This window comes from Myotis myotis, unplaced genomic scaffold, assembly GCF_014108235.1.
Source record: "Myotis myotis isolate mMyoMyo1 unplaced genomic scaffold, mMyoMyo1.p scaffold_m19_p_29, whole genome shotgun sequence".
In the NCBI taxonomy this organism is placed as follows: Eukaryota; Metazoa; Chordata; class Mammalia; order Chiroptera; family Vespertilionidae; genus Myotis; species Myotis myotis.
Window position 1 is genome coordinate 1,801,650 of NW_023416334.1, and position 25,353 is coordinate 1,827,002.

The 25,353-nt window shown below is 64.2% G+C and overlaps 2 protein-coding genes across 8 annotated transcripts in view; one reads left to right on the plus strand and one right to left on the minus strand.

Moving 5' to 3' along the window:
• FAM83G (family with sequence similarity 83 member G) overlaps nt 1-25,353 on the minus strand; it is a 62,777-nt gene that overhangs the window by 35,082 nt on the left and 2,342 nt on the right. For 4 of the 7 annotated variants that reach the window (XM_036296424.1, XM_036296425.1, XM_036296420.1 and 1 more), the window contains 3 exons: nt 16,225-16,392; nt 8,622-8,746; nt 6,796-8,047 (listed from right to left, as the gene is read on the minus strand). In XM_036296424.1, coding sequence (XP_036152317.1) covers nt 6,796-8,047; nt 8,622-8,746; nt 16,225-16,392 — 1,545 coding nt within the window. Of the gene's footprint in view, nt 1-2,320; nt 3,305-6,795; nt 8,048-8,621; nt 8,747-16,224; nt 16,393-25,353 lie in introns of those variants that run through there. The other 3 variants (XM_036296423.1, XM_036296426.1, XM_036296422.1) reach the window with 3 other exon arrangements.
• Nucleotides 1-25,353, plus strand: part of SLC5A10 (solute carrier family 5 member 10) — a 77,037-nt gene that overhangs the window by 32,574 nt on the left and 19,110 nt on the right. The window contains exons 6-9 of the mRNA XM_036296427.1: nt 932-1,037; nt 1,366-1,446; nt 2,588-2,793; nt 6,224-6,359. Of these exons, the coding sequence (XP_036152320.1) occupies nt 932-1,037; nt 1,366-1,446; nt 2,588-2,793; nt 6,224-6,359 (529 nt within the window). The remainder of the gene's footprint in view (nt 1-931; nt 1,038-1,365; nt 1,447-2,587; nt 2,794-6,223; nt 6,360-25,353) is intronic.

Genomic DNA, 25,353 nt, shown 5'->3' on the forward strand with positions numbered 1-25,353 from the left:
CACAGCTGGTGTCCTCCCCAAAAGAAGGGAGGAGGAGCCTGGAGGGAGGCGCGGGAACGTGGGCTCTGTCCTAAGGCCCGGGAGCAGGGTGTCTGCAGGCCTCACCCCCCGCAGTGCTGGCAGCTCCAAGTTGGACCGGGCGCTGGGGCAGCTCCGGGGGCTGGTGCCCTGGCCTTGCAGACTGGCCCACAGCCCGCCCAGCCTTCTCAGAAGCCTGTGGCCCCAAAGGCTATTTCGGGTGCCTCCCCTCGTAGCTAGCACGGAATGGCCGGCCTGGCAATGGGCAGGGCCCTGCCCTTCTCTTTCTGGGCCCCCTGCACAGGGGGATGGGCAAGCTCTGGGGGGCCGGGTCCAGAGCTCGCTCACCCTGGAGCTCTGGTTCTTGTCCCAAATGGGTCCTGGGCTGGCAAGGGCGGTGTTGAGCCCAGCCCCTGGGTCCAGCCTCAGCCCGACACAGTCCTGACTCATTCCAGTCCCGCCGGGACATGAAGCAAGACCGCCTTCCCTGGCCCACCCCGGTCTCCTCTCGGATGCCCCGACTGACAGGGAGCAGGGAGTGGGGTCCAGACAGGCTCCCCTGGACAGTGGCATGTGCACCTGCTTCCTGAGGCCCCTAGAAGCCCTCCTTGGGTCCTCCTCATCAAGGATCCCCTGGGAACCACAGGGCCAGGGCTCTGCCCTTACCCCCCGCAGGGGCCAGGTTCAGTAGCCAGGCTGCTCCCGGTGGGCGCGGCTCACGAGGACTTTCCATCAACACTAGTGTCCCTGCTGCAGTGGCCCGGCCAGGACCTCCTCCGCCCTCACCCAGCCCCTGGCAGGTGGGGTCCCTCATCCACAGGGCGCTGCGGCCACTAGGGGAGTGAGCAGCAGCGGGGGGCTCGCTCACCCTGCGGTGCCCCCGGGCCTCTACACAGATGCCTTTCCCACCCAGATCGATCTGTACGCGGGGGCTCTGTTCGTGCACATCTGCCTGGGCTGGAACTTCTACCTGTCCACCATCCTCATGCTCGCCATCACCGCCCTGTACACCATCGCAGGTACAGCGCCAGGCCCGGTCGGGTGGCAAACTGGAGAGAAGGTCCTGACCGCTGGGCTGGGCATTGGTGCAGCCGGCGGACATGTGCCCGAATCTGAGAGGCCAGCAGAGCCCATGGGCATGAGCAGGAGGCAGGGCCACCTCCCCCCACAGCCCTGGACAGCTGTAGTCCGGCTGTGCTGGCCCAGCTGCCTGCTACCACCGCTCACCCACCCAGGAAAGGGCAGGGCCTGGATGTGGAGCAGCAGGCCCGCCCGGAGCCCTGGAAGCGCTCCCTGGTCCCTGCTCCCTGGGTACCAGGCCGCTCCAGCTCCCTCTCTCCCCCGCAGGAGGCCTGGCTGCCGTGATCTACACCGATGCCCTGCAAACGCTCATCATGGTGGTGGGGGCTGTCATTCTGACGGTCAAAGGTGAGGGCTACGGACTGGCAGGGCCACCCAGTAGCATGCCCTTCGGGGTCTGGGCGTCGGCGTCTGTTCAGAGCTGGCTCAGGGCTGAGGGTGAGGTGGGGCCCAGGGCGGATGTGCAGACACACAATGTGACCACAAACCTGCCTGGGTGTCTGCTCCGATTGTTAAGAACCACAGACAAGAGCCCAGAAGCGCTGGGCAGGGCGGAGGAGCGCAGGGCGAGGCAGACCTGACCTGGCAGAGGCTGTCCTGGGGCTCTGGGGAACACCTTGTTCCTGGAAGGTGCCATCAGAGCCAGGACCCCACAGAGGGGGGCCAGTCTCTTCCAGATTCAGGCGCCAGATCCCGTGGCAACATCTGCCTCTTGTGTAGTGTTTGTACCTTTGCTCTGAGCACAGGTGGCAAGGATGCTGGGCCCAGAGTCCGGGCAGCAGACGTCCCGCGTGGGAAAGGTGGGGAGTAGGGCCTGGGTCTCCTGTGTCCAGGCTTCTGGGTGTCTGCTTCCTCTCAGACCAGGGGCCTGAGACCCTAGAACCCCCTGCAGGCGAGAGGTCTGGGCGGCCAGGCACAGTCTGGACAGAGGGGAGTGACTGCAGACACAGCCAAAGCCACAGGGGGCCAGGCGGGGCCTGAGGGGCTGACCCTGAGGTAGACAGGAACAGTGAGGGGGGCATGTGGTCTGGGCTTGAGGCCCAGCTGGCCCTGTCACGCCCTCCCTGTCCCCTGGGACTGGTTTCCTTCCTCAGGCCGTCACTGCCCGCCACTCTCCGCCTGTCCCAATTCACGTCCTTCAGAAGCCCCTGGGGCCGGACTTTAACCCTAAACTCCTCAGAAGGTCCTTACGTGCTGAGAAAAAGTACTTTTCTTCCCTGAATTGAGAGTTTAAAGCCCGTGCCCATGGCCAACCAGCATGAGAGGCCATAGGACCACGTGCTCATTTAATAGTATTTAAATACATAGAAAACAGTGGGGGACTCACCTCTGCAGAGCGCCCCCCCGCCCACGCTCTCCCCGACGCTGGGAAGGTGGAGTGGGGAGGCCAGCGGGACCCACAGGAAGTTCCCTGCGAGGTGAGGGCAGCGGGGGGCTGGGAGTCAGGCCACCAGCCACCAACTGCCCCGTCCTGCCCTGACCCCACCAGCTTTCGACCAGATCGGCGGGTATGAGCAGCTGGCAGCCGCCTACGCCCAGGCCATACCATCCAAGACGGTTGCCAACACGACCTGCCACCTGCCGCGTGCGGATGCCATGCACATGTTCCGAGACCCCCACACGGCCGACCTCCCGTGGACCGGGATGACCTTCGGGCTGACCATCATGGCCACCTGGTACTGGTGCACCGACCAGGTGAGTGTCCGCATCGTCGCCTGCGGCCTTCCTGCCTTCCAGGGTGGGCTGCAGGTCCGGCGCCCACCTGCCCGTCCCGGTGCAGCCCCAGGAACACCCTACGGCCTGGGCTTCGGTGAGGCCGGGACGACCGGGCTAGGGGTCCTTGTGGTCCCGAGGGGCCTGCACCCTCCGCCTGGAATCGGAGGCCCACTGGCCGCTGCCTGGCCGGGCCTTGAGGTGCTTCGACTGGGACAGTTTGGAGTACGGGATCCCCAGGGGACTGGGACGCGCGTCGGGGGCCAGCCGCGGGCTCCCGGGGTCGGGCAGGGTGTGGGGCGCGAGGCTCCCCTTGGCCTGCCAGTAGTGGGGACCCACTCTCCTGGCAGAGCTCTGGGCGCCCTCGGCAGCGGGGCAGTACGGCGGGGGTCCCGGGGTCCTCAAGGGCCGTGGGAAGCCATCTTTATCCCCCGTCTCCAAGGCAGAGGGTCCCCGATGGTGGTCCTGGGGGGAGAGAAAAGACAGGTGACATCTGAGGAGCACCCACCTCCGCGGGCTGCCAGCGGCTGCAGCCGCACGCTCGCAGCTGGTGGCCTGACGGCTGGTTCCTAACTTGGTGCCTCAGCGCCCAGGTGTCCTGTGGCAATAACCGCCTTTCGTGGCTGTGATACGCCAAGTGCGGCTCCTCGCTGTCCCTGCCCCGCCTCCGCCCGCCTGCCGGAGGTCCTGTGCGCAGGGCGGCCCTGGGAGCCTGCCTCCAGTCCTCTCCGAGAGGTGCCGGCGCCAGGTGACCTCACAGCCTCCACCCCTCTGGGTGGCAGGCCCTGGGCGGCGGCGGCACCGGCACCGGCGGGGAAAGTCGTCGAGAGGCAGCAGCGCCTTGGCCGGCACAAACCCGGGGCCGTGCCCCTGCACCGAGCCCGAGGGCTCCGTCCTGGGAGTGAGGCGCCAGCCCCAGGGCCAGCCCAGCATCTCTGTGGGCCGGTGGGGACACCTCCCCTTGCAGGAGGTTCTGTGAGCCCCATTCCCAGGCTGGACCACTGAGGCCCAGAGGGCAGGACCGGGGCTGCACCCACAGGGAGGGGTTTCCCTAGGGCCAGGGCTGCCATCCAGCGAGGGGCTGCGAGGGGCTCTCCCCCACCAGCAGCAGGTGCTCAGTGTGTCTGCTGACAGACCTCCCGGGGCCGTGACAGTGGGAAGCGACCCATGTGGGCGTCCGAGGAGCACTGCTTTCACCGCAGGGTCCGTCTGGCTCTCCTGGGAGGGCCGAGGGCATGCTGGGGGAGTGAGGGCTGGCCATGGAGGGCATACGGCTGAGCTGGGTGGTGCCCCTGTACCCCGGGCACCTCTCGTTTCCTCCCCACTCAGCACAGGCCTGGCGCAGTGCTGGCACGTCTGGGCGGGATATCACTCAGGAGATTTCTCATGGAGGCAGGGCTGGCCTCGAGGTCAGGGCTGAATGGGCCCGTCTGGAAAGAGGGCAACATGGGGAGGCTGGGGCGGGACGCCACCGGCATTGGTGGCCCGCAGCCTGGCCTCAGCCTTACCTCCCATCCTCCTCCTGCCTACGCTGGGCCTGCAGGAGGCAGCCAGGCCGTGGTCCAGAGCACCCACAAGGCAGAGACGGGTCCACTGGGTCCCACCCGTCTGGACCTCCTGGGCCTGCTCTGCTGTGACCCACACGAGCACCTGTGGACTCCCCAGGACATCTGGAGGGCTAACTCCACTCAGTCCCAGGCCAGGACGCCCCTTCGAGATGCCCAGTCTGGTCAAGCGCCAGGTGGCAGCTCTGTGCTGGGACCAAGGGTACTTCTCATTCTCTCCTTTAGACTTTTTTCACTGTCTCCTAGCTCAGTGGTCGGCAAACTGCGGCTCGCGAGCCACATGTGGCTCTTTGGCCCCTTGAGTGTGGCTCTTCCACAAAATACCGACTTCTGCGCATGGGCCACGAAGTTTCAATCGCACTGTACGTGCGCGCCCGCACGTGGCATTTTGTGGAAGAGCCACACTCAAGGGGCCAAAGAGCCGCATGTGGCTCGCGAGCTGCAGTTTGCCGACCACTGTCCTAGCTCATCCACAAGGCACAGGCTGCACTCTTGTAATTAGAAACAAGCAGAACCAGTCACACAGGAGGCCTGACGGCCCCCGAGCCTCAGCCTCCACCTGCAGGCGGCCGAGCGCAGCGACATGCCACCCGCCGTGCCAGGGCTTGTGTCATCACAGGGCACCAGTGGGTAGGGTCTACAGAGCCTCCTCATTGTCCAGACAGGGAAACTGAGGCTCAGCGTGAGGCAAGGAAGTGTCCCCAAGTCACCGGAAGCTGGTGGGGAAGCAGGACTGATATCAGCTTGCCCCGAGTCCCCGGCACCCTGCGCCTCATGCCATCGAGAGCCGTGCACGGAAGGCGCTGCTGGGCGCTGCCCGTTCAATTGGCCTGTGCTTGCAACAGCTAAAGCCTCAGATAATTCCTGCTTCTCCATTGCTGGTAGGGATTTACAATGCAGACAGCAAAGGGAAAATACTTATATTTAAAAGCCATAGGTGCGCCCTGGCTGGTTTGGCTCAGGGGATAGAGCGCCGGCCTGTGGACTGAAGGGTCCCAGGTTCGATTCCAGTCAAGGGCACATGCCTGGGTTGTGGGCTCGATCCCCAGTAGGGGGCGTGCAGGAGGCAGCCGATCAATGATTCTCTCTCATCATTGATGTTTCTCTTTCTCCCTCTCGCTCTCCCTTCCTCTCTGAAACCAATAAAAATACATTAAAAAAAAAAAAAGTCACAGGTGCACAGTGCTGTGAACATACGAAAAAGCACTGACATGTACACTGTGGCTGAACCAGAGGAGAATTATAGCTCGGTAAAGCTGTTTTTAAGGAGAGTGGATTTTTTAAAGAAGTAGACTCGTAATGTCAGAGTCGGGAGGGATCTCAGATGCCATCAGTTCCATGAGCCCTTCCTCCTCCCATTCTGCAGACCTGGAAACTGAGGCTCAGCCAGGATCTGCCCAAGGCTACCTGACGATGCCTCAGGCAGACCTAGAACTGGAAGCTTCCCCCAACCACAGGTCTGAGAGCTCCCGACCTCTGCCAGTGACACAAAGCACATGCATGAATATGCCAGCCCCTCCTGTGAGGGTACAGGAGCTGGGGGAGTCCCCTGGTACCATCCTACCAGGGCCCCTCCAGCCCTGCCAACTGCTGGGAGGCAGGCTGGGCAGGACCCACTTTCCCTGCTCAACAGATGGGGAGACTGAGTCCCTGGAATGAGTACCTTGGCCCCAGTCGCTTGGCCAATCAGGATGAGCTCTGCTTCTGGGGGAGCCGTCAGGTATCAGGCTTGGGCGTTGGTTGTCTCAGGTGGGTCTGGCACTAGTGGGACTGCACCCCAGGCCTCTCCCTGGGGCTCCCCCGGATATGTCCTGCCCCTGGGACTCACTGCCTCCCTGTGCCCCCAGGTCATCGTGCAGCGGTCGCTGTCTGCCCGGGACTTGAACCACGCCAAGGCAGGCTCCATCCTGGCCAGCTACCTCAAGATGCTGCCCATGGGCCTGATCATCATGCCAGGCATGATCAGCCGTGCACTGTTCCCAGGTAGGGCCGGGGCTGCGGAGGTACCAGGAAGAGGCCAAGGATGAATATGAGCTGTTTCCTGGGTGGGGTGGGGGCAGGGAGGAGAGTGGTTCCCAGGACCGCAATCAAAGGGATCCACACGGAGGGGCTTGACACAAGGCCCCTGGAGGACCACTTGCTGTGTGCCTGGGGGATGCCACTGACTTCCTGTAGCACACGGGTGCGAAACACGGTGGGTTCCACTCAGCGCCAGTGCTGCAGAGGCTGCCTTGAGGGGAGACTGGGGCCGAAGGTCTCTAGCATCGTCATGCGCCTGTGCCTGCGCCTGCGTGCATGGTTCCGGGGTGGGGTGCCTACCCACTCCCTACCCCGTTCATCAGGGAGCCCAGCGGAGGCCGCTCTGGCTGCTCAGGCCCAGGGAAGGGGCTCCCAGACCCGCTGCAGAGACCTGACCCACCTGTGCGTTCTTGTCCACGGAGCGAAAGGCCTGCATCTTCCGCAGAGAGCCCGCTTCTTCTCTCTCCCGACCCTGGGCCCACGGTGAACCACACAGGGGCTCCCCAAAGGTCCCGCGGGTGATGTGGGGGGCGCTCAGCTGTCGGCGAGGGGGCTGGGCCGGCCCATTGGCTTCTTGCTCTGAGTGGCGCCTCCGGAGAGGGGGTGGGTGTCCCCTCACCTCGAAATACTCATCCGACACAGAAGAGGAAGCCACTGAGGGCCGCCGCAGGCCACGGCCAAGGCCAGAGCTGCCTGAGAGGCTGTCCTGGTCGCTGAGGGTTATGTAGTCATCGTCATCTTCCTCGTCCTCCTGGTCCAGGCCATTGGGGATCCCCCCGCCCTCACCGCCAGGGTCACCCTGGGCCACAGACAGCTGCCGCCGGGGCGGGGCAGGGCCTGGGCCTGGGGCCGGGGTCCTGGGCAGCCTGTGGTCTGTTCTGTTCTGCAGCACCTCCTCTTCCGGGCTTTCTGGGGCCCAGCCAGCACCACCGCCATCCTGGGCAAGCACGTCTGCCACAGGGACTGTCCGGGGCTTGGGCACAGGGGGCTCTGGCTTGGGGTCCCCCTGGGGGAGGCCGTTCCTGGCTGGGAGACCGTCTTGGGGTGTGCTGGGCTCCGGAGCGGGGCTGCAGTCCTGGCTCTGCCTCCACAGCTGGGCGCCGCCCTGGGAGGTATCTCGGATCTTGATGCGGTTGATCTGGCTGGGCTGGGGGTTCCAGATGTTGGGGTCGATGATGTTGATGTAGCCCAGGATGTCGCTGCCCGGCTCCGGGTCCGGCTCCACCCACGTGGGCAGGTATTCGAACATGTTGGCCCGCTCCAGGTGGAGCAGCCCCGGGTGCACGGGCAGGGGTGGCTCCGGGAGGTCCCCCGGCTGCTCGGCCAGCCCTGGGCCGCGCAGCCCCGGTGGCCTCTGGCCCTCCTGCTTCTCCGAGGAGACCTTGGCGATCTCCTCGGCGCTCTTGGCCTTGACCAGCGCGTACTTAGGGTTGACGAGCTTCTTGGCCACAGCGCCCGAGGGCGCCAGGGGGACCACAGCGGGCAGCACGACGGGCTCGGGCTCGGGCTCCTTCTCCATGGGGATGCCCTTGAGGCTGACGCCGTGCGAGGTGAGGTACAGCTCCTGGAACTGCCGGTCGAACGTCTCCACCACTTGGCCCGACAGCACGGAGATCACGTTGCGGTCCGTCCGGGCGGCGGACCAGGTGAAGCTGCAACACAGGGCGGCTGCCGGTCAGCACGGGCCGCGCCCCGGCCGAGCCCCCACGCGGGCGTCCGCGCCCCCAGGCACCCCCCAGGCCGAGGGGCCCTGGGCAGGACCGATAAGTGAGGGGACAGAGGACGGGGCACAGCCTCGGGGTCAGACCTGCCACCAAGCCCTCTCCCACCTGCACTCCTCTGGGGTTACAGCACCCCAAACGCCACGCCCGGTGCCCAGAGCAGCCCTGGACACCTGGTGTCATTCTGAGTGGCCGTGGGCGGCGCCACCCTGCTGCCCCTGCTGGTGGGGCTGGCAGAGCGGGGCCACGCATGTCCCATCTTGGCCACACCCCCCACCTCCAGGCTGGTGACACCTCTAGGCTGGAGCAAGTCTCAGACAAAAGCCCTCCTCTGCCTCTTCGGGAGAGCTGGGTGGTGTGCGGGCACGCCCTAGCCCAGCTCACACCTCAGCAGTTTGGGGGCCAATGAACCGGAATAACCAAGGTGTCATAAGGCAGGATTAAGGGCAGAAACTAGCTGGGACCCACAGCCACCTCTTCCCCACCCCAGAAAGCCAGAAGTCACCTGTAGGAGCCACAGACGGCCCGGTCTCCATCCACGAACATGAACTTCTGGGCCAGGACGCCCTTGAACTTGGTAGCTGACCTTGTGAAGAACTCTGTTCCCCCGCTGCTCCGCACCCTGAGATTCTGGGGGCGACAGGAGACAGAATGACATGACCACAGCACTGACCACGCAGAGGGAGGCCCAGCAATCCCTGCCTGGGCTTCGGGGGCTGTGGAGGAGCTGGGACGGGGAGGCTGAGGCTGGGAAAGGAGCTGGTGTGGGACGGCAGCGTGGAGCCAGGGCGGGAAGAGCTGGGATGTGAGTGGGGCAGGAGGGTGGGGCATGGCCTGCAGGTGTCAGAGAGCACGCCCAGGCAGGACAAGACCTGCAGACCTGCAGCCTGCAGCCGGCGTGGGGAATGCTGCTCTGGTGGGGGCGGGGCCAATGCGGGGTCTGGAGAGGAGATGTGGGCACACTTCAGGAAGGTCCCCATGGCGGCACAGCGGGGCGGGGGGACCTGCCCTATGGGGCCTGGCTCTGGTGCTCGGCCGAGCTGTGGCCTTCCCAGGCCGGCGGCGGGCGGCCTCTCCCGGGGCCTCTCACATGCTGTCTCTGTTGCCCTGATGCCCGCTCACCCAGGGCGCACTGCCTGTACCCAGGAGCAGCTCTGCACATGGTTCAGTCCCACTCCTCACCGGCCGGCACTGTCTGGCTCAGGAGCAAGCCAGAGGGGCCCTGAGAGGCGGTGGGGGGAGGGGGGCAAGGGGGGAAGGGGAGACCCAGACGAAGGAGGGGGGTCCCCAGGAGTCACGAGCAGTGCCTCCCGTCCAAGTCCACGACCAGGCCACTCCTGCCCATCTCTGGACTCTGGCCATGAAGGCCCCTCCCCGTGGAGTCTGTGGCTCCGCCCACAGCCTCTGGGTGTGACGGGCTCAGACCCCTGGGCACTGCACACCCATGCGGGCTCCAATCCTCCCCGCGGCGGCGGCGGCTCTATCTGAGGGGGCAGCTGTGAAAAGCCAGTGGTGGGCCTGGCAGACCCGGAGGGCAGATGAGCCGGCTGAGAACCAGAGTTGAGGGAAGGGCGGGGCGGGGGGGGGGGCGCCTGGAAGGAGACCTGGGCTCCTCTGGGCAAGCACCCCAGGGTGGCGTATTGGAGACACCGGCCTGGGTCCCCTGGGTCCCCGGAGCGTTGACGCAGGAGGCTGTGGTCAGGCTGGGAATTTCCTAGTTCACACAAGCCCTAGTGAGTCCAACACCCGCCCAGGCAGGTCTGCGTGGCCGCGAGGCAGGTCCCTCCTGAGGGGCTCCGTGCCAGCTGCGGGCGCTGGGCTGTCACACCTCCTGCGACTCCTGTCACCCTCACCCCTGCACTGGCCTCAGCTCAGTGACTGCCCACCGTTGGCACTCACCAACCCCCGCCAAGGTCCCAGCTGCCAACAGAACAGACTGTGACGAGGACCCCGCAGGGCAGGGCAGGGCAGAGCTTGAGCTGTGAGGGGCTGCAGGCCGGCGTGTGAAGGGCGGGAAGAAGGGCAGGGGCAGGGGCAGGGCTGGCATTCCAGACAGGAGCGCAGGCTGGTGACAAGTCTGTTTAAGACACACGAGGACTTCAGGGGCAGCGGTGGGCACCGGAGCCTGCGAGTGGGCTCAGCTGGTGCTGGTGGCAGGCCCTACACCTGCCAAAGCACCCGACTCCGCCTGCGGGAGTCGCGAAGTTGGAGCTGGCACCCAGCAGAGGCCGCATGGCATGAACCGAGAGCCGGAGGCTGAGGGCAAGGAGGGGCTGTGGGCAGGGGAGGTGGGCCTGCGTCGGGGCAAGGGCAACAGAGAAGGGATGGGTCTGAGACTGGAGTTTGCCCTCCGCCCCGCCCTCAGCCTCTGGGGGACTCGTCTCAAACCCCTCTGCTTGGGTCAAGGGGCAGGCCCCGTGGACGCCCACCTGGCCAGGCACGAACAGCCGTCTTGTTGTTGGGCCCAACCCAGAAGGCAGATAAGTTCCGTGCCCAGGGCCTGTTCCCTCTGCCCCAGGCCGCCCGTCGCAGGCAGCCAGCTCAGCCGGAAGCTGGCCGCAGCCCAGGACAATTAGCGCTTGTGACTTTGTACCCAACACAGGGCACGCTCAGGACCAGAAATCGGGAGCAAAGATCCTGGAGGCGGTACAAGGCCGCCCTTGTCACCTGTGCCCAACCACAGCCAGCTCCACGGCTCCTGTGGGCTCCGCGCCCAGCGCTCTGGCGCCAGGGCCTCAGCCCCTCCTCCCAGGAAGGCCAGCCACTGCCTCGATGCCCCTCAGTGTCTGCCCCACCCACCCCACTTGTGTGGATGGAGGGCTCGGCTCAGCGCCTGCATCTCCGAGCGGCTCGGCTCCGTGCGAGAGGCACCAGATTTGCTGTGTGACTCTAATGAGGTCTCTGGCCCTCTCTGGGCCTCGGTTTCCCTACCTGCATGCTGGGGACAGGCCTCGCATCTCAGGCCCATTAGCCTGGGGCTCAGTGGCAGGCGGGGCCTCGCGGCAGCGGCCACTCCCCCTCCCCGGCCTCATATCAGCTCCGAGGCCTGCTTCCTGGGCGGGCCCACCCCATGGGGCCTGGCCCACATGAGGTAATGTCTCAGGAGTCAGGGCTTGGGGGAGCAGCGGAGGCTCCCACAAAGCTGCATTGTCTCTGAGCCATGACATCCCTGCTCAGGACACAGCGGCCAGGGGGAGGCCAGGGGGGCCACTGGGCTGGCCCGAGCGGGTGCCCCGGGCAAGTCCTCGGACTCTGAGGAGCCTGTGTCCTCAGACCCGAAAGGGGGCAGCGATGGGTCCCTGAGGGGATGTCAGGGGAGGGTGGCCGGGCACACAGCACCTGTCCCCAGGGAGCTCTGCCCCAAGCATGTGTGGGGCAGGGTGGGGTGGGCACTAGCGATGGGGCAAACCCTGCCCCACACCCCATCGTGACCCCTGTTCTCATCCAGAGATGGGACTTGACCGGGTACCAAGTCCGCCCGAGACCAGGCCCGGGCTGTGGGAGGCAGAGGGGACAAGCGCAGGCCCCTCAAGCAGGGTGGGTCTGGGGTATTCTTCAGCTCCGGTCAAACAGGGCTCCAGTCCTGGCTCCAACCAAAGAGTTGGCATCTCCACACCTCAGTCTTCTCATCTGTGAGATGGGCCTCCCCACCCTGATGCTGCAGGGCTGCTGTGAGGCCTGAATGAAGCCACACGCATGCAGGTGGGCCCGGAAGGTGCCTGGCGCTCCGTGGGTGCCCCACACGTGCAAGGTGACAGGTGGCTGTGACTGCGCCTGCCTGGGTGTGATCCCTCCCACTGAGCGGAGGGGGCGGGGACAGGTGGGGTCCGACACCGAGGAGCAGAAAGTATCTGGAATGACATAGACGCGGGTCCGGGGAAGCCAGCACTGTCAGCTGTCCGTGACGGCCAGGCGGCTCAGAGGAGGGACTCACCACAGCGCCCCAGTGGCATCCACCCCCGGACTGAGGACAGCCCCCAGCTGTACCGTAGGGACTTCTGCCCACACTCTGAAAGGGCCTGCTGGCATCTCCTGGGCCTGAGGACGAGTGGGGAGGCCCACGGGAGTGCAGTGACCAGGCCTGGCAGTGGCAGCAATTAGGCCAGATGTGTGGGGCAGAGGAGGGCGTGTCCCCGTGTGCTGGGTGCCTGGCCAGCATCCACTCTCTTCTTTTTTAAAATTATATATTATTGACTTTCAGAGAGAGGAAGGGAGCGGAATGGGGAGATAAAAACACCAGCCGCCTCATGCACGCCCCCTACTGGGGACAGAGCTCCAAACCTGGACACGTGCCCTGACCATGACCTGCTGGTTCACGGCCACGCTCAGCCACTGGGCCTCCCTGCCGGGCCTCCACTCTCTTCTAAAGGGTCTGTTTCACTCTGCAATGGGGGGGAGGGGGAGGGGAAGGGCAGGGCACACCCTGGCCTCCCTGGCCGTCTGACCTGGGATGGAGCACCTTTGTGCACCACCATTGGGGATGGGGAGCGGACAGCGCCGGGCCAGCCCAGATCCTCCCCTCGGCAGGCTGCTCAGCTCAGCTGCGGACACTCTGGGCAGGGGATTCTCTGTTGTGGGGCTGTCCTGGCATCGCAGGGCACTGAACAACGCCATGCCTTTACCGCCAGGCGCCAGCCGTGCTCCAGTCGTGACCATTAACAATGGCTCCAGGCACTGCCAATGTCCCACGCCAGGCAAACAAACCCCTCTGTCTGAGAAGCACCGAATACGTTACACACCCCGAATCCATCACAGACCCAGGCCAGGGTCCGAGCAGCGAGGCGGGAGGGAGGGAGCGGGCACCAGTGGAACCTGTGCTGCTCATCCGACCGAGCGCCTTCCCACAGCCTCCGTGGCTGGGATGTCTTTGTTCATCAGAAATGGGTCCAGCCTTTGCCCAGGCAGCGACTGGTTTTTCCCGTCTGGCTGCACACAGCCGACAGCTTTCAGATCAGCCAGGCACCCCAAGCCCCCGTCCCCAGCTCTGAGCCTCGAGGCCCAGCCTGGCTCCCACTCGCTCTGGGACATCCCTTGGCACCCAGTCTCACCCCCAAAAGTGGTTTGGCCACTTGGCCTGGTCCTGGGAGGGGGGAGGGCTGGGTCTTCTTCAGAAGGCCTGTTGCCCATTTGTAATCTGGGGCGTCATTCCCACACTCTCCACCTGGGGGGCCGTCAGGGGCCGTGGCTGGGGCCGGGAAGGCTGAGAACCTCATCCGTGGGGAAGTGCTAGTGTACGTCCTCCTGCTGCACCTGAAAACCAGAACAACCGTTTCCAGAATGTGCTGGTGGGGCTCAAAGCTCAGGAGGCAGGTGGGAGCACTGCCTGGAGCAGGCGCGTGAGGTGGTTCCAGCCCACGACGGCTCCGAGGGGAAGGGAGCCCCTAGGCACTCAGACCTGAGCTGAGTGTCCTGGGAGGCGTGGTGCCTGTCCCCAGCCAAAGGCAGACTGCGTGTCCTGCCCACACGGCCTCCTTCCTCTTCACAGCAGCCCTGCCAAGGACATGGCCATATTCCCATTTTTCGGACAATGAGACTGACGTCCAGAGAGATTCAGTGTCTCTGCCCACGGTTTCAGTGCAGGTGGCAGAGCTGGGGCTCAGGCCTGGTTCCCCCAGACTGGCACCCGACAGGGCCACGGTCACCAGGATGACCCGCCATGCGCCTCCTGTGCCCTGGGCCTGGAGGATCTGGGGGCAGGTCGAAGCACAGCTGGCCGAGGACGGCGGGCGGCCGAGGGCGAGCCCGGGATTACTGGCAAAGGAAGTGCTCCCAAGACAGGTCCGGGCCCAGCCAGCCCGCGGGCAGGGAGGTGGGCCGTGTGGGCAGGCCCTAGACAAGGTGACACTTGGCCAGGGCTGGGCCCACGGAGCCTCTAGCCGCCCGCCCAGGCTGTAGAGGGGGCGGCTCAGAGGCCAACGTCCTCCATTCCTTCCCATGAAGGCACCCAGCTCTGAGCACAGCACCCTGCAGACCCTGCCACCTTCCCTAGTGCCAGGCGGTGGTGAGGGGGTGGGCAGGCCCAGGACCCAGGGCGAGCTGCCGCTGCTGCGCCCCAGCTGTAGCTTTGTTTTCAAGCCGGGCGGGGGTGGAGGCCTGTGGTTGATGATGTCCTGTGACTGCCAGTCCTGCACAGCGCCCCCCTCCACCCCACTCACAGAGCACTTACAGCCCTGACTTCATCCTCAAACAACGCTATGAGGCGCCATCACAGTCGAGAGGCGCTGGGACTCAGGGAGGTGGAACCATGTCCTAAGGAGGCCGCTCTGGCAGGGACGTCGGGCACCAAGGGTCTGTGCTCCCTCCTGTCCAGGCTGAGTTCTCACTACTGGCTTTTAGGTTCAGCCCAACTTGCAGGAATACAGGCCTCAGTTTCCCCATCGGTCCTGTGGGAGCCTAGCATAGACAGCCTCAAGGCCCCTCTGGCTCACGCACTCCAGGTCCCACAAGGCTGTGGAGCTGCAGCGGATCCTAAGGCCCCACTGCACTGGGGAGCGAAGGACGGGACCGGTGGGTGGGAGCTGTGGACCCCGCGGGCGTGTTCTCAGCCCAGCCCCCCTCGCCTCCCACGCCCCCCACGACCGGGAGCTCAGACACTTCGGATACTCCGGGGAGACCAGAGAGTGGGGTGTCCCTGAGAAGAGGTGTGGGCGCTGGATGGGGCGAGGCCTCTGGGGCAGCCAGCCCCAGGTCTGGGTCCCCGCTCAGCACGGACAAGTGCTCCGGCCTCATCCACACCTGGGAATGCACGGGCTGGGGGAGGCGGCTGTGAGGAGCACCCACTGGCTCGTGGAGGGGCCCGGCGTGGGGGCCTGTCAGGGGAGGGGCTGGGGAGCGAGCCCCGAGGGTCTCTGATCTGCTGGCCACAGGGCCAGGGCCTCTACAGCGCCTCTCAGAGACGCCTGTTCCACGCCCTGGACTCACTGTGAGCTGTCTGCCCCGGACCCGACCCTCAGTGCTAATTACACGGCAGGGAGTGTGGCGAGTGAGCGTGGGGCTTGGGGTCAGCCCACTAAACAGCCCACATTAAAATGTCCCAGCAGCTGGAGCCTCGCCCCTGGGGGAAGCTCGCAGCCACTTGAAAAGGCTCAGTGGGATCGGGGGCAGACCTGACAAAAGCCGACAAATTACAGGACAGGTGCCAGCCCCTTGTGACCCAGCCTGGCGCCTCCCCTCCTCCTGGGAGTCTGTTCAGATCGCAGGCCTAAAGCCCGAGGACTCCTGACCCGTCGGAGGCTGTTCTCAGCCAAGGGCTCTGGTGCTGCCCCCTCTTCTCTAACTTTCTAGCCATGAGTGACACCCCGGCAAGCGCCTCCATTTCCTCATCTGTAAAATGGGATCGACTGGCTGACCTGTACTCTCTGGGGAGTGTGCTGCACACATAGGTGCCAGGTGGTGTCAGGGTGAAAGGAGGGCAGGGTACCAAACGCCAGGTGTCCGTGCCGAAGAGGCCAGCCACACTGGCCCACACCCCCTCCGTCGGGCCAGTGCGATCCTGGGCCCAGAGGGGAGGTAATGTGCTTACGGACACACAGCAAGCAGCGCTCAGAGCCCAGGCCCACCACGACCCCTCTTCTCTGCCCGACGACATCCCCCTCTCAGGCCCTTTCCACGCTGCCCTCCTTCCTCAAGTCCACTCTAACTCCGCAGCTACGGAGGCCTTCCCTGACCTCGCCCAGGAGCCTCCTGTCAGAGCCAGATCCCAAAGCCTGTGGTGGACGTTACAGAGCCAGAGCGTGGCTCACACTCAGGAAGCCTCTGGGAGTCAGATCTCAGATGAGGCGTGAGCTGCTGGGGTCGGGGTCTGAGCACGCGTCACCGGAGGCGTGTAAGCAGACAGGTCACCAGCGTGGCACGGGCTACTAAGAAAAACCACGAGGGGTGGCCCTTGTGTGGCTCTGGCACCTGGCCACGGGCCCTTCGTCAATGTCTGCCGGATCTCTGCCTGTTGGAGGTAGTTAGCGCCCTGCCCCTCGGCCCGCAGCGGAGGCCAGGCGACCCGGCAGGAGGCTCGGGGTTGCCGAACTCCGTGCCGGCACAGCCCCGTCCACAGAAAGCAGGTGCAGTGTCTGTTGAGGGACGCGTCGGTCACTCGGGACCGGCCAGCTCACCTTGAGGTGGCCCAGGTGCATGTGGGCCCGCTCGCACATGTGCAGGAAGTACTTGACGTTGCTCTCGTCCAGGATGATGTACACGGCCACCTTCCTTTTGAAGCCGGCATCCAGCAGGTCCTTAAAGATGTCCACGTCGGTGAACATGTCCATGACCACGGCCACCACCTGGGACAGGAGAGACGGCTGTCAGGCAGGACGACAGTGCGGACGGGTGCCTCGCAAGACAAACAACCCGCCCGTGCCTGCCACCTCTCTGGGCCACTCCAGCTCTGCTCCCCACACCTCAGGACGGGGACTGGGACGTGACGAGCTGGCCCCGAGATTCTAGGCTCAGTATCTCAATAGGTGGCACAGACTGGACTCCGAGACCGCAGGGAGGAGAGGAGAAGTCCACTCAGCGTGCCTGCTGCCTCCCTAACGTGAGACCCCGAGCTCAGTGACCAGGCGGGGGTGGGAGGTGAGGGAGGCGTGCGCTGCACAAGGAGCGGGAGGGGGCAGCTTCAGAGGCCTTGCAGTCAGAAAGGAGCTGCGTCCTGAGGCCTCCTTCCTGCGGGTGCCAGGGTTCCCCGGGCCTGTTTCAGTCCGATCGAGGTGGCAGGTCACACCACTGCCCTCCACCTGCCACCCCAGGTACTGAGATGAACCCCAGGCGTCAACAGCCAGGAGGCAGGGCAGCAGCTGGCACAGGCTCACCGAGGTCGCCCCGTAGCCCAGGGGGGTGAGGTCTGGCAGGCTCCCTTGCCGCCCACACCAGCACGGGGCTCTTCCTGTCCTCTGACGACCTCTGCCCACACAGCTGACCTCCACCTGCCTGGCCCTGACTCCAGGTAGAGCCCCAGAGGTCAAGGTGCACCTCCCCCCCCCCCCCCCCAGCCCAGCCAGAGTCCAATGGACACGCCCAAGGCCTGAGGTGAGAGAGGCGCAGGGAAAGGCCGGGCGACGTGGACAAGCCACTGCCTCAGGGTGGCTGCCAGCCTGGTGGGCGCAGTGCCGCTTGCTGAGTCAGCCCCTGGGCTCTCTGGCAGCCCGAGGCCTGCACATGGGAAAGCTGGGGCAAGAGACTCAGCTAGCACCCAGGGCCCCCCACAGTCCTTCTCCTCAAGGGAGCACAGCTACTTCCAGACCCTGTGCCAAGGGTTGACAGTGCCCCTGTTCAGTCCCAGCCTCTGGGCTGTGGCCGCAGCAATTCCCATCTTACAGATGAGGAAACTGAGGCACCAAGGGGTGCATCCCTTGCCTGGTTCTCTATCTGGGAGGCCCAGACTCTGCCTGCGACAGTGTGAGCTCATCGAGGGCAGAGCCCCTGGCTGGGCCCAGCTTGGGGCGTGGACTAGGGCCCTCCGGGAGCTTTGTCAACTGAGAATGGGAGCTCATGGCTTGGGTTGCAGGAATGAGGGTAGCCAGGGACAAGCCCAGCCCCTCCCGAGCCCTGTCTGCCATCCACCAGTGGGGTGTGGGCCTGGCTCTCGGTCTCTCCAGCTCACACACCAAGGCGTGAGCACAAAGCTGCCGGCCCTGCCTCGAGGCGAACGCCGGCCACTCCTGTAGCCCCAGCCCCAGCCTCCCCCCCCCCCCCCCCCCCAGGCCCTGGGCGAGGCCAGGCCAAAGCCTCCAAGACAGAGGGGAGGTGGAGTCTGGAGACGCCGCTGCCCGAGGTCTGTCAGGGGACCGCGCAGCGCGAGGGGCAGGCGCCTGTGAACTGGCTGTGTCCCCGTGAGCACTGGTTCCAGAAGGGGCGGCAGGCACATGTGTGTTCCATACGCGAGGCGCCGTGGACACCCTGCAAACTGCACAGCCGAAGCCGGACGGAGGGGGGAGCCCGGGGTCCCTGGGTCTCACTGCCAGGGAAGATGCAGCCACAGAGCAGGGAGGGGCCCAACACCACGAAGACCATCGGTCCCCAGCCCCAGGGCGCAGAAGGGTGGGCTGACGTCTGGCGGGGGGATGGCTGTGCCAGGACTGATATGGAGGGGCACGGGCAGGGACTGGGTCAGTGCTGGGCTCGAGTGCGTCCTGTACCCAAATCCCTGCCCACGTCTGGGGGCTGCATTGTGGGCAAGCCCCCAAAGTGCGCTCCTCCGGCAGCTCCACGCCTCCCTTTCCCCTCAGCATCCAACAGAGCTGCCTCCCGCCTCCCGCCTCCCGGGTCCGAATCCCCCACCCCTTTCCACATGGCTGGGACTGCGCCCCGGTCTCCTCTAATGACCCCATCAATCTGCTGTCGGTTTCAGAGTCCCCAAAATGCCCTTGGGGTGGGTGACCATCCACCTCCACTAGAGACATGCTGACACTGTGGCCAGAGGAGAGGGGACCCCCAGTCCCACCTCAAGCCGGTAGGGGGTGGACAGGGTACCTGGCCCAGGCCCCGGTGCCCACCACAGGCACCTCCATCACCCAGGTGGTTACTGGAGGAGGTGGGTGGGACCCTCCACCTGAGGCCGCCGCCTCAACAGCCAAGGCCTCGGGTCTTTGACACCTGTGCTGGCCCTGACGGACTGACGGCAGGGCACAGGGCACTGGAGTGCACCCCTCCTCCCGGGCCCCTACTAGCAGTCTGAGCGCCCGGGCAAGGGCAGGGCAGGACCAGGGCTGGAGCTCCGGGCTTGGTCCCGGTATGGCATTGGGTGCGCCGTGTCCCTCTCTGGTCTGTCTCATCTATAAAATGGGGAAGGTTGATGTGCCACCCAAGGCCATCCCTGCCAGGGCATTCCCGACTCCCTGTGCCCTTCCTGGGCAGCAGCATGGGCTCTAGACTGTCCTTCTGGGAAGATACGCGACCTCAGGCAAGTGCCTTGGTTCCTGCATAAGGTGAGGACAAGGCAGTGAACGGTGCCAGTGCACAGCCGCTTCCGGCCTCCTCCTCGTCACAGCCACCTGAGACTCTTCCTCCAGACCCACGGCCTCCAGGTGGCCCGGCGGGAACCGTCCCCTGCCGATTCACACGGACCAGGGACCGTTCGCGTCCCTTCAGCCAGGGGCAGGCCCCTAACACGCAGGGTCTGCAGGGCAGTCCCCAAAGGGTGCTGCTGCCTGAGGAGTGGGCACGCGAGCCCCAGAGCCTCTGTAAAGGCCAGACAGCAAATATGTCAGCCTCTACCAGTCACGTGGTCTCTGACACAACCACTCAGCTCTGCCGGTGCCGCAGGAAGTGGCCGAGGGCCACTCAGAGCAAATGTGTCTGTCTGTGCTCACGGGGCAGCGAGCCTTTCCACTGTCCACGCGGCATTTAACCTGGGAAGGTGCCTGAGCCTGGGGTCACCGGGACCCCACAAAGGAGGTGGCGTAGCCCACCCAGGCCAGGCCCGCTGGCTGTGCCCTGCACTCGGCAGCCTGTGGGCACTCACGGCTGTTACTGCCTCAGGACAAGTGCCCAGTTCCCACTGTACGAGCTGAAGAAACTGAGGCCCAAGGTCATGTAGCCAGGACGTGGCTGAGCTGGGCAGGTGAGCCAGGGGCCTCTGAGAAGACCAGGCAGGAGGCCAGGCTTGATCCAACGCCTACCCTGGACTAACCCTGCTGGTTCCACCCAGGACAGCTTAGCAGCCAGCCTCAAAAGCACTGAATTGTCTCCAAGCAACTTCACTGCATCCCAGAACGAAGCTCCAAGATACTTAAAGGAAAAAAATCAAACTTCAGCCCCCCCCAGCAAAAAAATGCTATCCAATAAGAAATACCAGACACACAAATAAACAGGAAAATAATGATCCTTGGGAGGAAAAAAAAAAAATCTATCAAAACTACCCCAGAATGGATACAGATGTTAGAACTGGCAGCTACGGACATGAAAGCACTGATAACAAACAGTATTCTAAATGTTAAAAAGTTACTTAAGACAGGGAAGATAGTTTAAAAACACCAAACTGAACCTCAAGAGGTGAAACAGTTCAATATTTAAGATGAAAAATACATGGGATGGGATTAAGAGCAGATTAGACACTATAGAGAAAAGACAGTGAACTTGAAGACATGTCAATAAAATTATCCAAAATGACACACAGAGAAGGAGATGGAAAAACGGGGTCAGGGCTCCAGTGAGCTGTGGGCGTAACTGAAGTCACAGAGGTGCCCAGGCAGAGGGTGGGGTGGGGGGCGAGACAGAAAGACATTGAAAAATAATGGCCATAACTTTCCACATTGATGAGAACTACGCGTTCACGCCTTTAGGAAGTTCAGTGAATTCCAAGCAGAAGAGACGTAAAGACATGACACCAAGGCATATCATAACCACATCACCTAAAGCCAGCGACAAGGAGACAATCTTAAAAACAGCTGAGGGGGCAGGACCATGACACAACAGGAACAAGGCAAGCAGGTTTCTTTTAGAACTGACGCAAGCCAGAGGACACCAGCAGCAGCTCCACGGTCCCAAATGGGAAACTGTTAGCCTGGCTGCCACGCCCGGTAAGAACAGCTTCCAGACCGAAGGTGAAGCGAGGACCTTTCCTAGACGGAGGGGCCCACTCGCACGGGCTCTGAGACAGACAGGAGCTGCTGCTGTCCTGCCCGACCGACCGCCTCCAGCAGGGGGCGGGGGCAGACCCGGGCGTGACCTGCTCTCCTCCCCTGGTGCCTGCGGATAAATGAGACGCTGTCTGAAAGGCCAGGAAGGTTCTCCAAGCACGGAGGATGCTTCCTGGGAGCCCCTGGCCCCCTGTGGGCAGCCCCCACGCCTGGTGCTCCCCAAACCAGTCTGCACATCCTCTGGCTCTAAAGGTCTGGCCCTGAGCTGGTGTGGGGCAGGGGAGTCGTTGTCAGCCTCTCTAGGGGCGTCCTGTGTGGATTCCAGTTGTGCCGCCACCCACTGCCTCCCAGAGCCACCTTGGGTCCTGAAATAAACCCCTGACCTTGAGCCACCCAGAGGGCAATGCCTAGGGCCTCTCCCCTCCAACGTTTACCAGCTCTGGCACCTCCCCCCGTTTCTGGAAGATGAAGACAGAAGCCTCGCTGGGAACAATTAAAGAAGGCTCGGGCCTCCTGAGCACCAAAGGGCCGAAGCAGGATGAGGTCAAGAAGCCATACTAGTCCCGCCCAGAGCCCTCTGACCAGGAGGCCTGCCCTGGGGCTCCAGCCTTCCCCACAGACACACCAGCTCCTCACCGGGCTCAGGACTGCGCTGGCAGAGCCTGGGAAAGGCCATCGGGGGGCCAGGCTGTGCCCTGTGGACCAGACAGGAGGACAGGCTGCTCCCGCTTCCACCAGCTCCAGGTGCCCACATCCTCCAAGCTTCCCGGCCCGCGGGTGCAGGACCCAGCCCAACAGACCGCCCACAGTTGTCAGTGACTGGCATAAACGGAGGGTTTTCAAACTGGGAAATCTCAGAGTCATAATTTCAAAAGCCTTTAAAGCCTTAGCTTCCCCCGAGTCCCAGCGAGCATCCTAAGCCCCCAGAAGACTGGCCTATTAGAGACTTGCCAAGGCCTCCGGTGAGCCACACCCTCTGCTGTGCCCCCCAAGCCCCTGCCTGAACGCCTGCAGGATGGGGAGCTCGCCACTTCTCAGCCGCTTCTCCCAGAGAGGGGCTGTCAGGAGGGCGGTGAGGAGAAAGGCAGAGGGAAGGCGGGAAGAGGATGCGGGAGGAATGCCAGCTCCATGCCAGATACCACACCAAGTGCTTTACATCCCTTTTCCATTCGATCCCACCACAGCTCTGAGGCAGGCGCCGCCATCGCCATGGCACCGAAGGGGCAGGAGTGGGGGTCGGAGGCAGAGGGGCTGTCTCGGGCACGGTTAACAGCAGCGCTGGGCTCACGCCGGGCCTGCGGGGCAGCGAGCCTTTCCACTGCCCACGCGGCATTTAACCTGGGAAGGTGCCTGAGCCTGGGGTCACCGGGACCCCACAAAGGAGGTGGCGTAGCCCACCCAGGCCAGGCTGGCTGTGCCCTGCACTCGGCAGCCTGTGGGCACTCACGGCTGTTACTGCCTCAGGACAAGTGCCCAGTTCCCACTGTACGAGCTGAAGAAACTGAGGCCCAGGGTCATGTAGCCAGGACGTGGCTGAGCTGGGCAGGTGAGCCAGGGGCCTCTGAGAAGACCAGCCCCTCTCTGCTGGCCCAGGGCGGAGCCTCGGGTTCAGGGTGAGCCTGTCAGACCAGGGCGAGTGGGGTTCTGTGGAGCCCAGAGCAGGCTGGCCACGCCAAGGCGGCTGGTGCGAGGGCGGCAGGCCCCGGCCTGCTCCGAGCCTCCGAGCCTCATCTGCCACAGGACGATGACGCCAGGCTCCACCTCCCAGGGTCGAGGGAGGGCAGGGCCTGCAGGTCTGAGGCTGCCTGCCCGCAGGAGCCAGGTGTGCACCGAGGGGCCGCCCTCCTTCCTGGCAGAGCCCTCCTGGCTCTCCCCAAACTCTCAAGATGCAAAGGCCACTGGGACTGTGTTATCAGCTGGCTCCCCACCTGCAGGGGAGGGCCGTGGGCCCGGGGCTGGGAATTGCCAGGAGGCAGCTCCCTGGACCTGCTGTGCCCTGGGGATTGCTGCTGGTCCTGGGGCCTCTGGGGCGCTGCCCGGCTCAGGGACAGGGAGAGCTCTCCCTCTGGTCCGCAGGGACCCGCCTTGGCTCCCGGTCACCCTGTCCTCGCCAGCCCCTCTTGGAGAGCCGTGTGTGGGACCTGTGGGGACAGGGTGCCCAAGGCCATACTTTTCCGGTCCCGAGTGCGCTGGGGAGCCGCAAGGCTGCACTGCTCCCAGGGCTGGCTCAGCAGGGACAGCCAAGACGCTGCTGCTCCCGGGAAAGGGTCCGAGCCTGCGACCGGGGTTCTGCGCCCAGCCCCTCAGTGTCAGCTCTGTGACCTCCGACAAGCTATGGAGAGGTCAGCCCTACCAGGCCTGCTTCCTCATCTGCACCCTCGTTTATGGAGTTGCTGGGAGGATGACAGCACCTGGCATACACCTGGTGTTTAATAAATGCCTCATTCAAGTGCTTTCATTCTCCTGGAGGCAACCATCAGTCAGAACTCCAGTGTGTAATGGGCCTGGAGAGAAAAGACGTGGCTTGGTCAGGCATCGCGCGACCTGGTTCCTGCCCTTCCTGCTGGTGGCACTTGGCAAGAAACAGAACTTCTCTGGGTCTCTGCTCCCGCGCCCTGTCTGGCTGGTGTGAAATCGCATGCAGGCTCGCCCTGGCCACTCATTCTCCCTCAGTTTCCTCAGGGTGTATGACTCCCCCTGCCCCTGGGACCTCCCCACGGCTGCCAGGCTGGTGAAGGGGCCCTACTAGGGGCTCTGGTCCCATGTGGAGGGGGGGGTGCATGCTACCGTCCTGCCACCCAGCCTCTCCCCTTCTCTCTGAGGCTGTAGCCGGCCCCTGGCCTGCAGCTGAACCCCAGAGCAGTTTCTCCAGACAAATCACTGGCCCCTGGGGGCGGGGGCGGGCAGATGACCTCCCACCTTGGAAAGCTGGAGCTCAGGGGGGCCGGAAGATGCCCAGAGAGCAAGCGCTCACAGCCACAGCCGCAGCCAGTGGTCCTCTGAGGCCCAGGACCACCCATCCCCGCCCAGCCTGGCCCCGGGCTCCCCAGAGGAGTGTAGAATCACAGGGCAGCAGGTGTCAGCGCTGAAGGGGGTAGCCTGGCGGGAACAGGCTCCCAGGCTGCCCACGGTCTGCCTGTCATGCTGACAGCCCAGGTGGAGGAGGTGGCGGGCTGGGTTTCCCTGACTCAGTGCCAGCAGCCCCAGCCCAGTGCCCAGTGGGAAGGGGCCCAGTGTTCCAGCCATGCGGCTGGACAGTGGGATCCCCATTCTTGGTCTGGGAAGCGGGGGAGTTCTCCCTCACTGGTACCAGGGGTGAGAGAATTCGGGGAGAGGGGGAAAGAAGTGACGAGACGGCAGGAAGAGCTCCCAGGTGGGCGGCCAGGTAAGGGCTTGGTCAGCATTTGTCAGCATCCGTCAGTGCCACGGCCCAGCCCCTGGGAGCTGGGAAGCAGCCAGAGCAGGGGCAGGGGAAATGGGAGGCGCTCGTGAGCGCTCCGCCCTGCCCTGCCAGGGCCAGGCAGGATGGCCGGGGACCGACCGGTCCTCGAGTCTGAGGACAACACGGGCCTGGTCCCCACCCTCCACCCAAGAACTAGCTAGGTGGCCTTGGAGGGACTAGCCAGCCAGGCCTCAGTTTCTACATCTGAGAAATGGGGCAGCGCCACTACCTGAGATCGTCAAGTGCCTCACGCTCGATAAACAGCAGCTGTTGTTTTTACAGATGGCTTGCGCACACATCACTGGCCTCGGGGGCCACGACGGACGTGACAGGGAAGCAGACGGGCTGGACAGCAGCTTGGCCTCTATTGCCTCTGAGATCCCTCTTGTTGGCTCGTGAGGCTCCCTGCTGCCTGAGAGGGCGTCAGGCTCAGCAGTGAGCCCCATTCTTAGGGGGATGAAGCAGGACAATGCCTACCTGTCAGGGGCTGCAGGAGAGCATGACTGTGGTGCCAACAGAGCAGGGTTTCAACTAGAGATGGACTTTTTCCTGGTTATGTCATCTGAGACAGGTGACACCCGTCACCTCGTGGGGCTTTTGCGGGGAGCAAATGAAGAAATGGGAGGACCCACGGGACTAAATGGAGCGGCTGGGTCTCAGCCCTAGCCATCGAGACATGGGGAGGCCACCCTGAGTGCCCAGCCTCGCCCCAGGCGCCCCTATCTGGCCCCATCGCTGAGCCAGGCCGCCTGTCTTTCTGTCTGGGGGAGATTAGATGCTGGCTGTTCCCAGGCAAAGCTGGATCCGGTGTCTGGCTCCTTCCCACTCCCGGGGGGGAGGAGGGGATAAGAGGAGGGAGAACCCTGACAGAGCAGGCTGTTTTCCTGGCCTCAGTTTCCCCAATTGTATAAAGGGGGTGGAGGCTAGGTAATGGGTCCCAACAGGCCCTCCAGGAAACTGGGTTTCATGACCTCAAGTCAGGCACCCACGTCAGCAGCACCTTCTTATCCCACAGCAGGTGTGGGGCAGGTTATTTGGGCTGAAAACTATGAAGGCCCCTTCCTCCTCCCCCTTCTCCTCCTCTTCCTCATGCCCATCACCCAATTCTATCCTCACAACAGCCAGAGACGCGGCTTTTATCCTCGCCACCTCCATTCACAGCCCAGAGACCCGAAGCCCCGGCACTGCCTGGACAGGCTGAGAGCCGGCCCCTGGCACAGGCC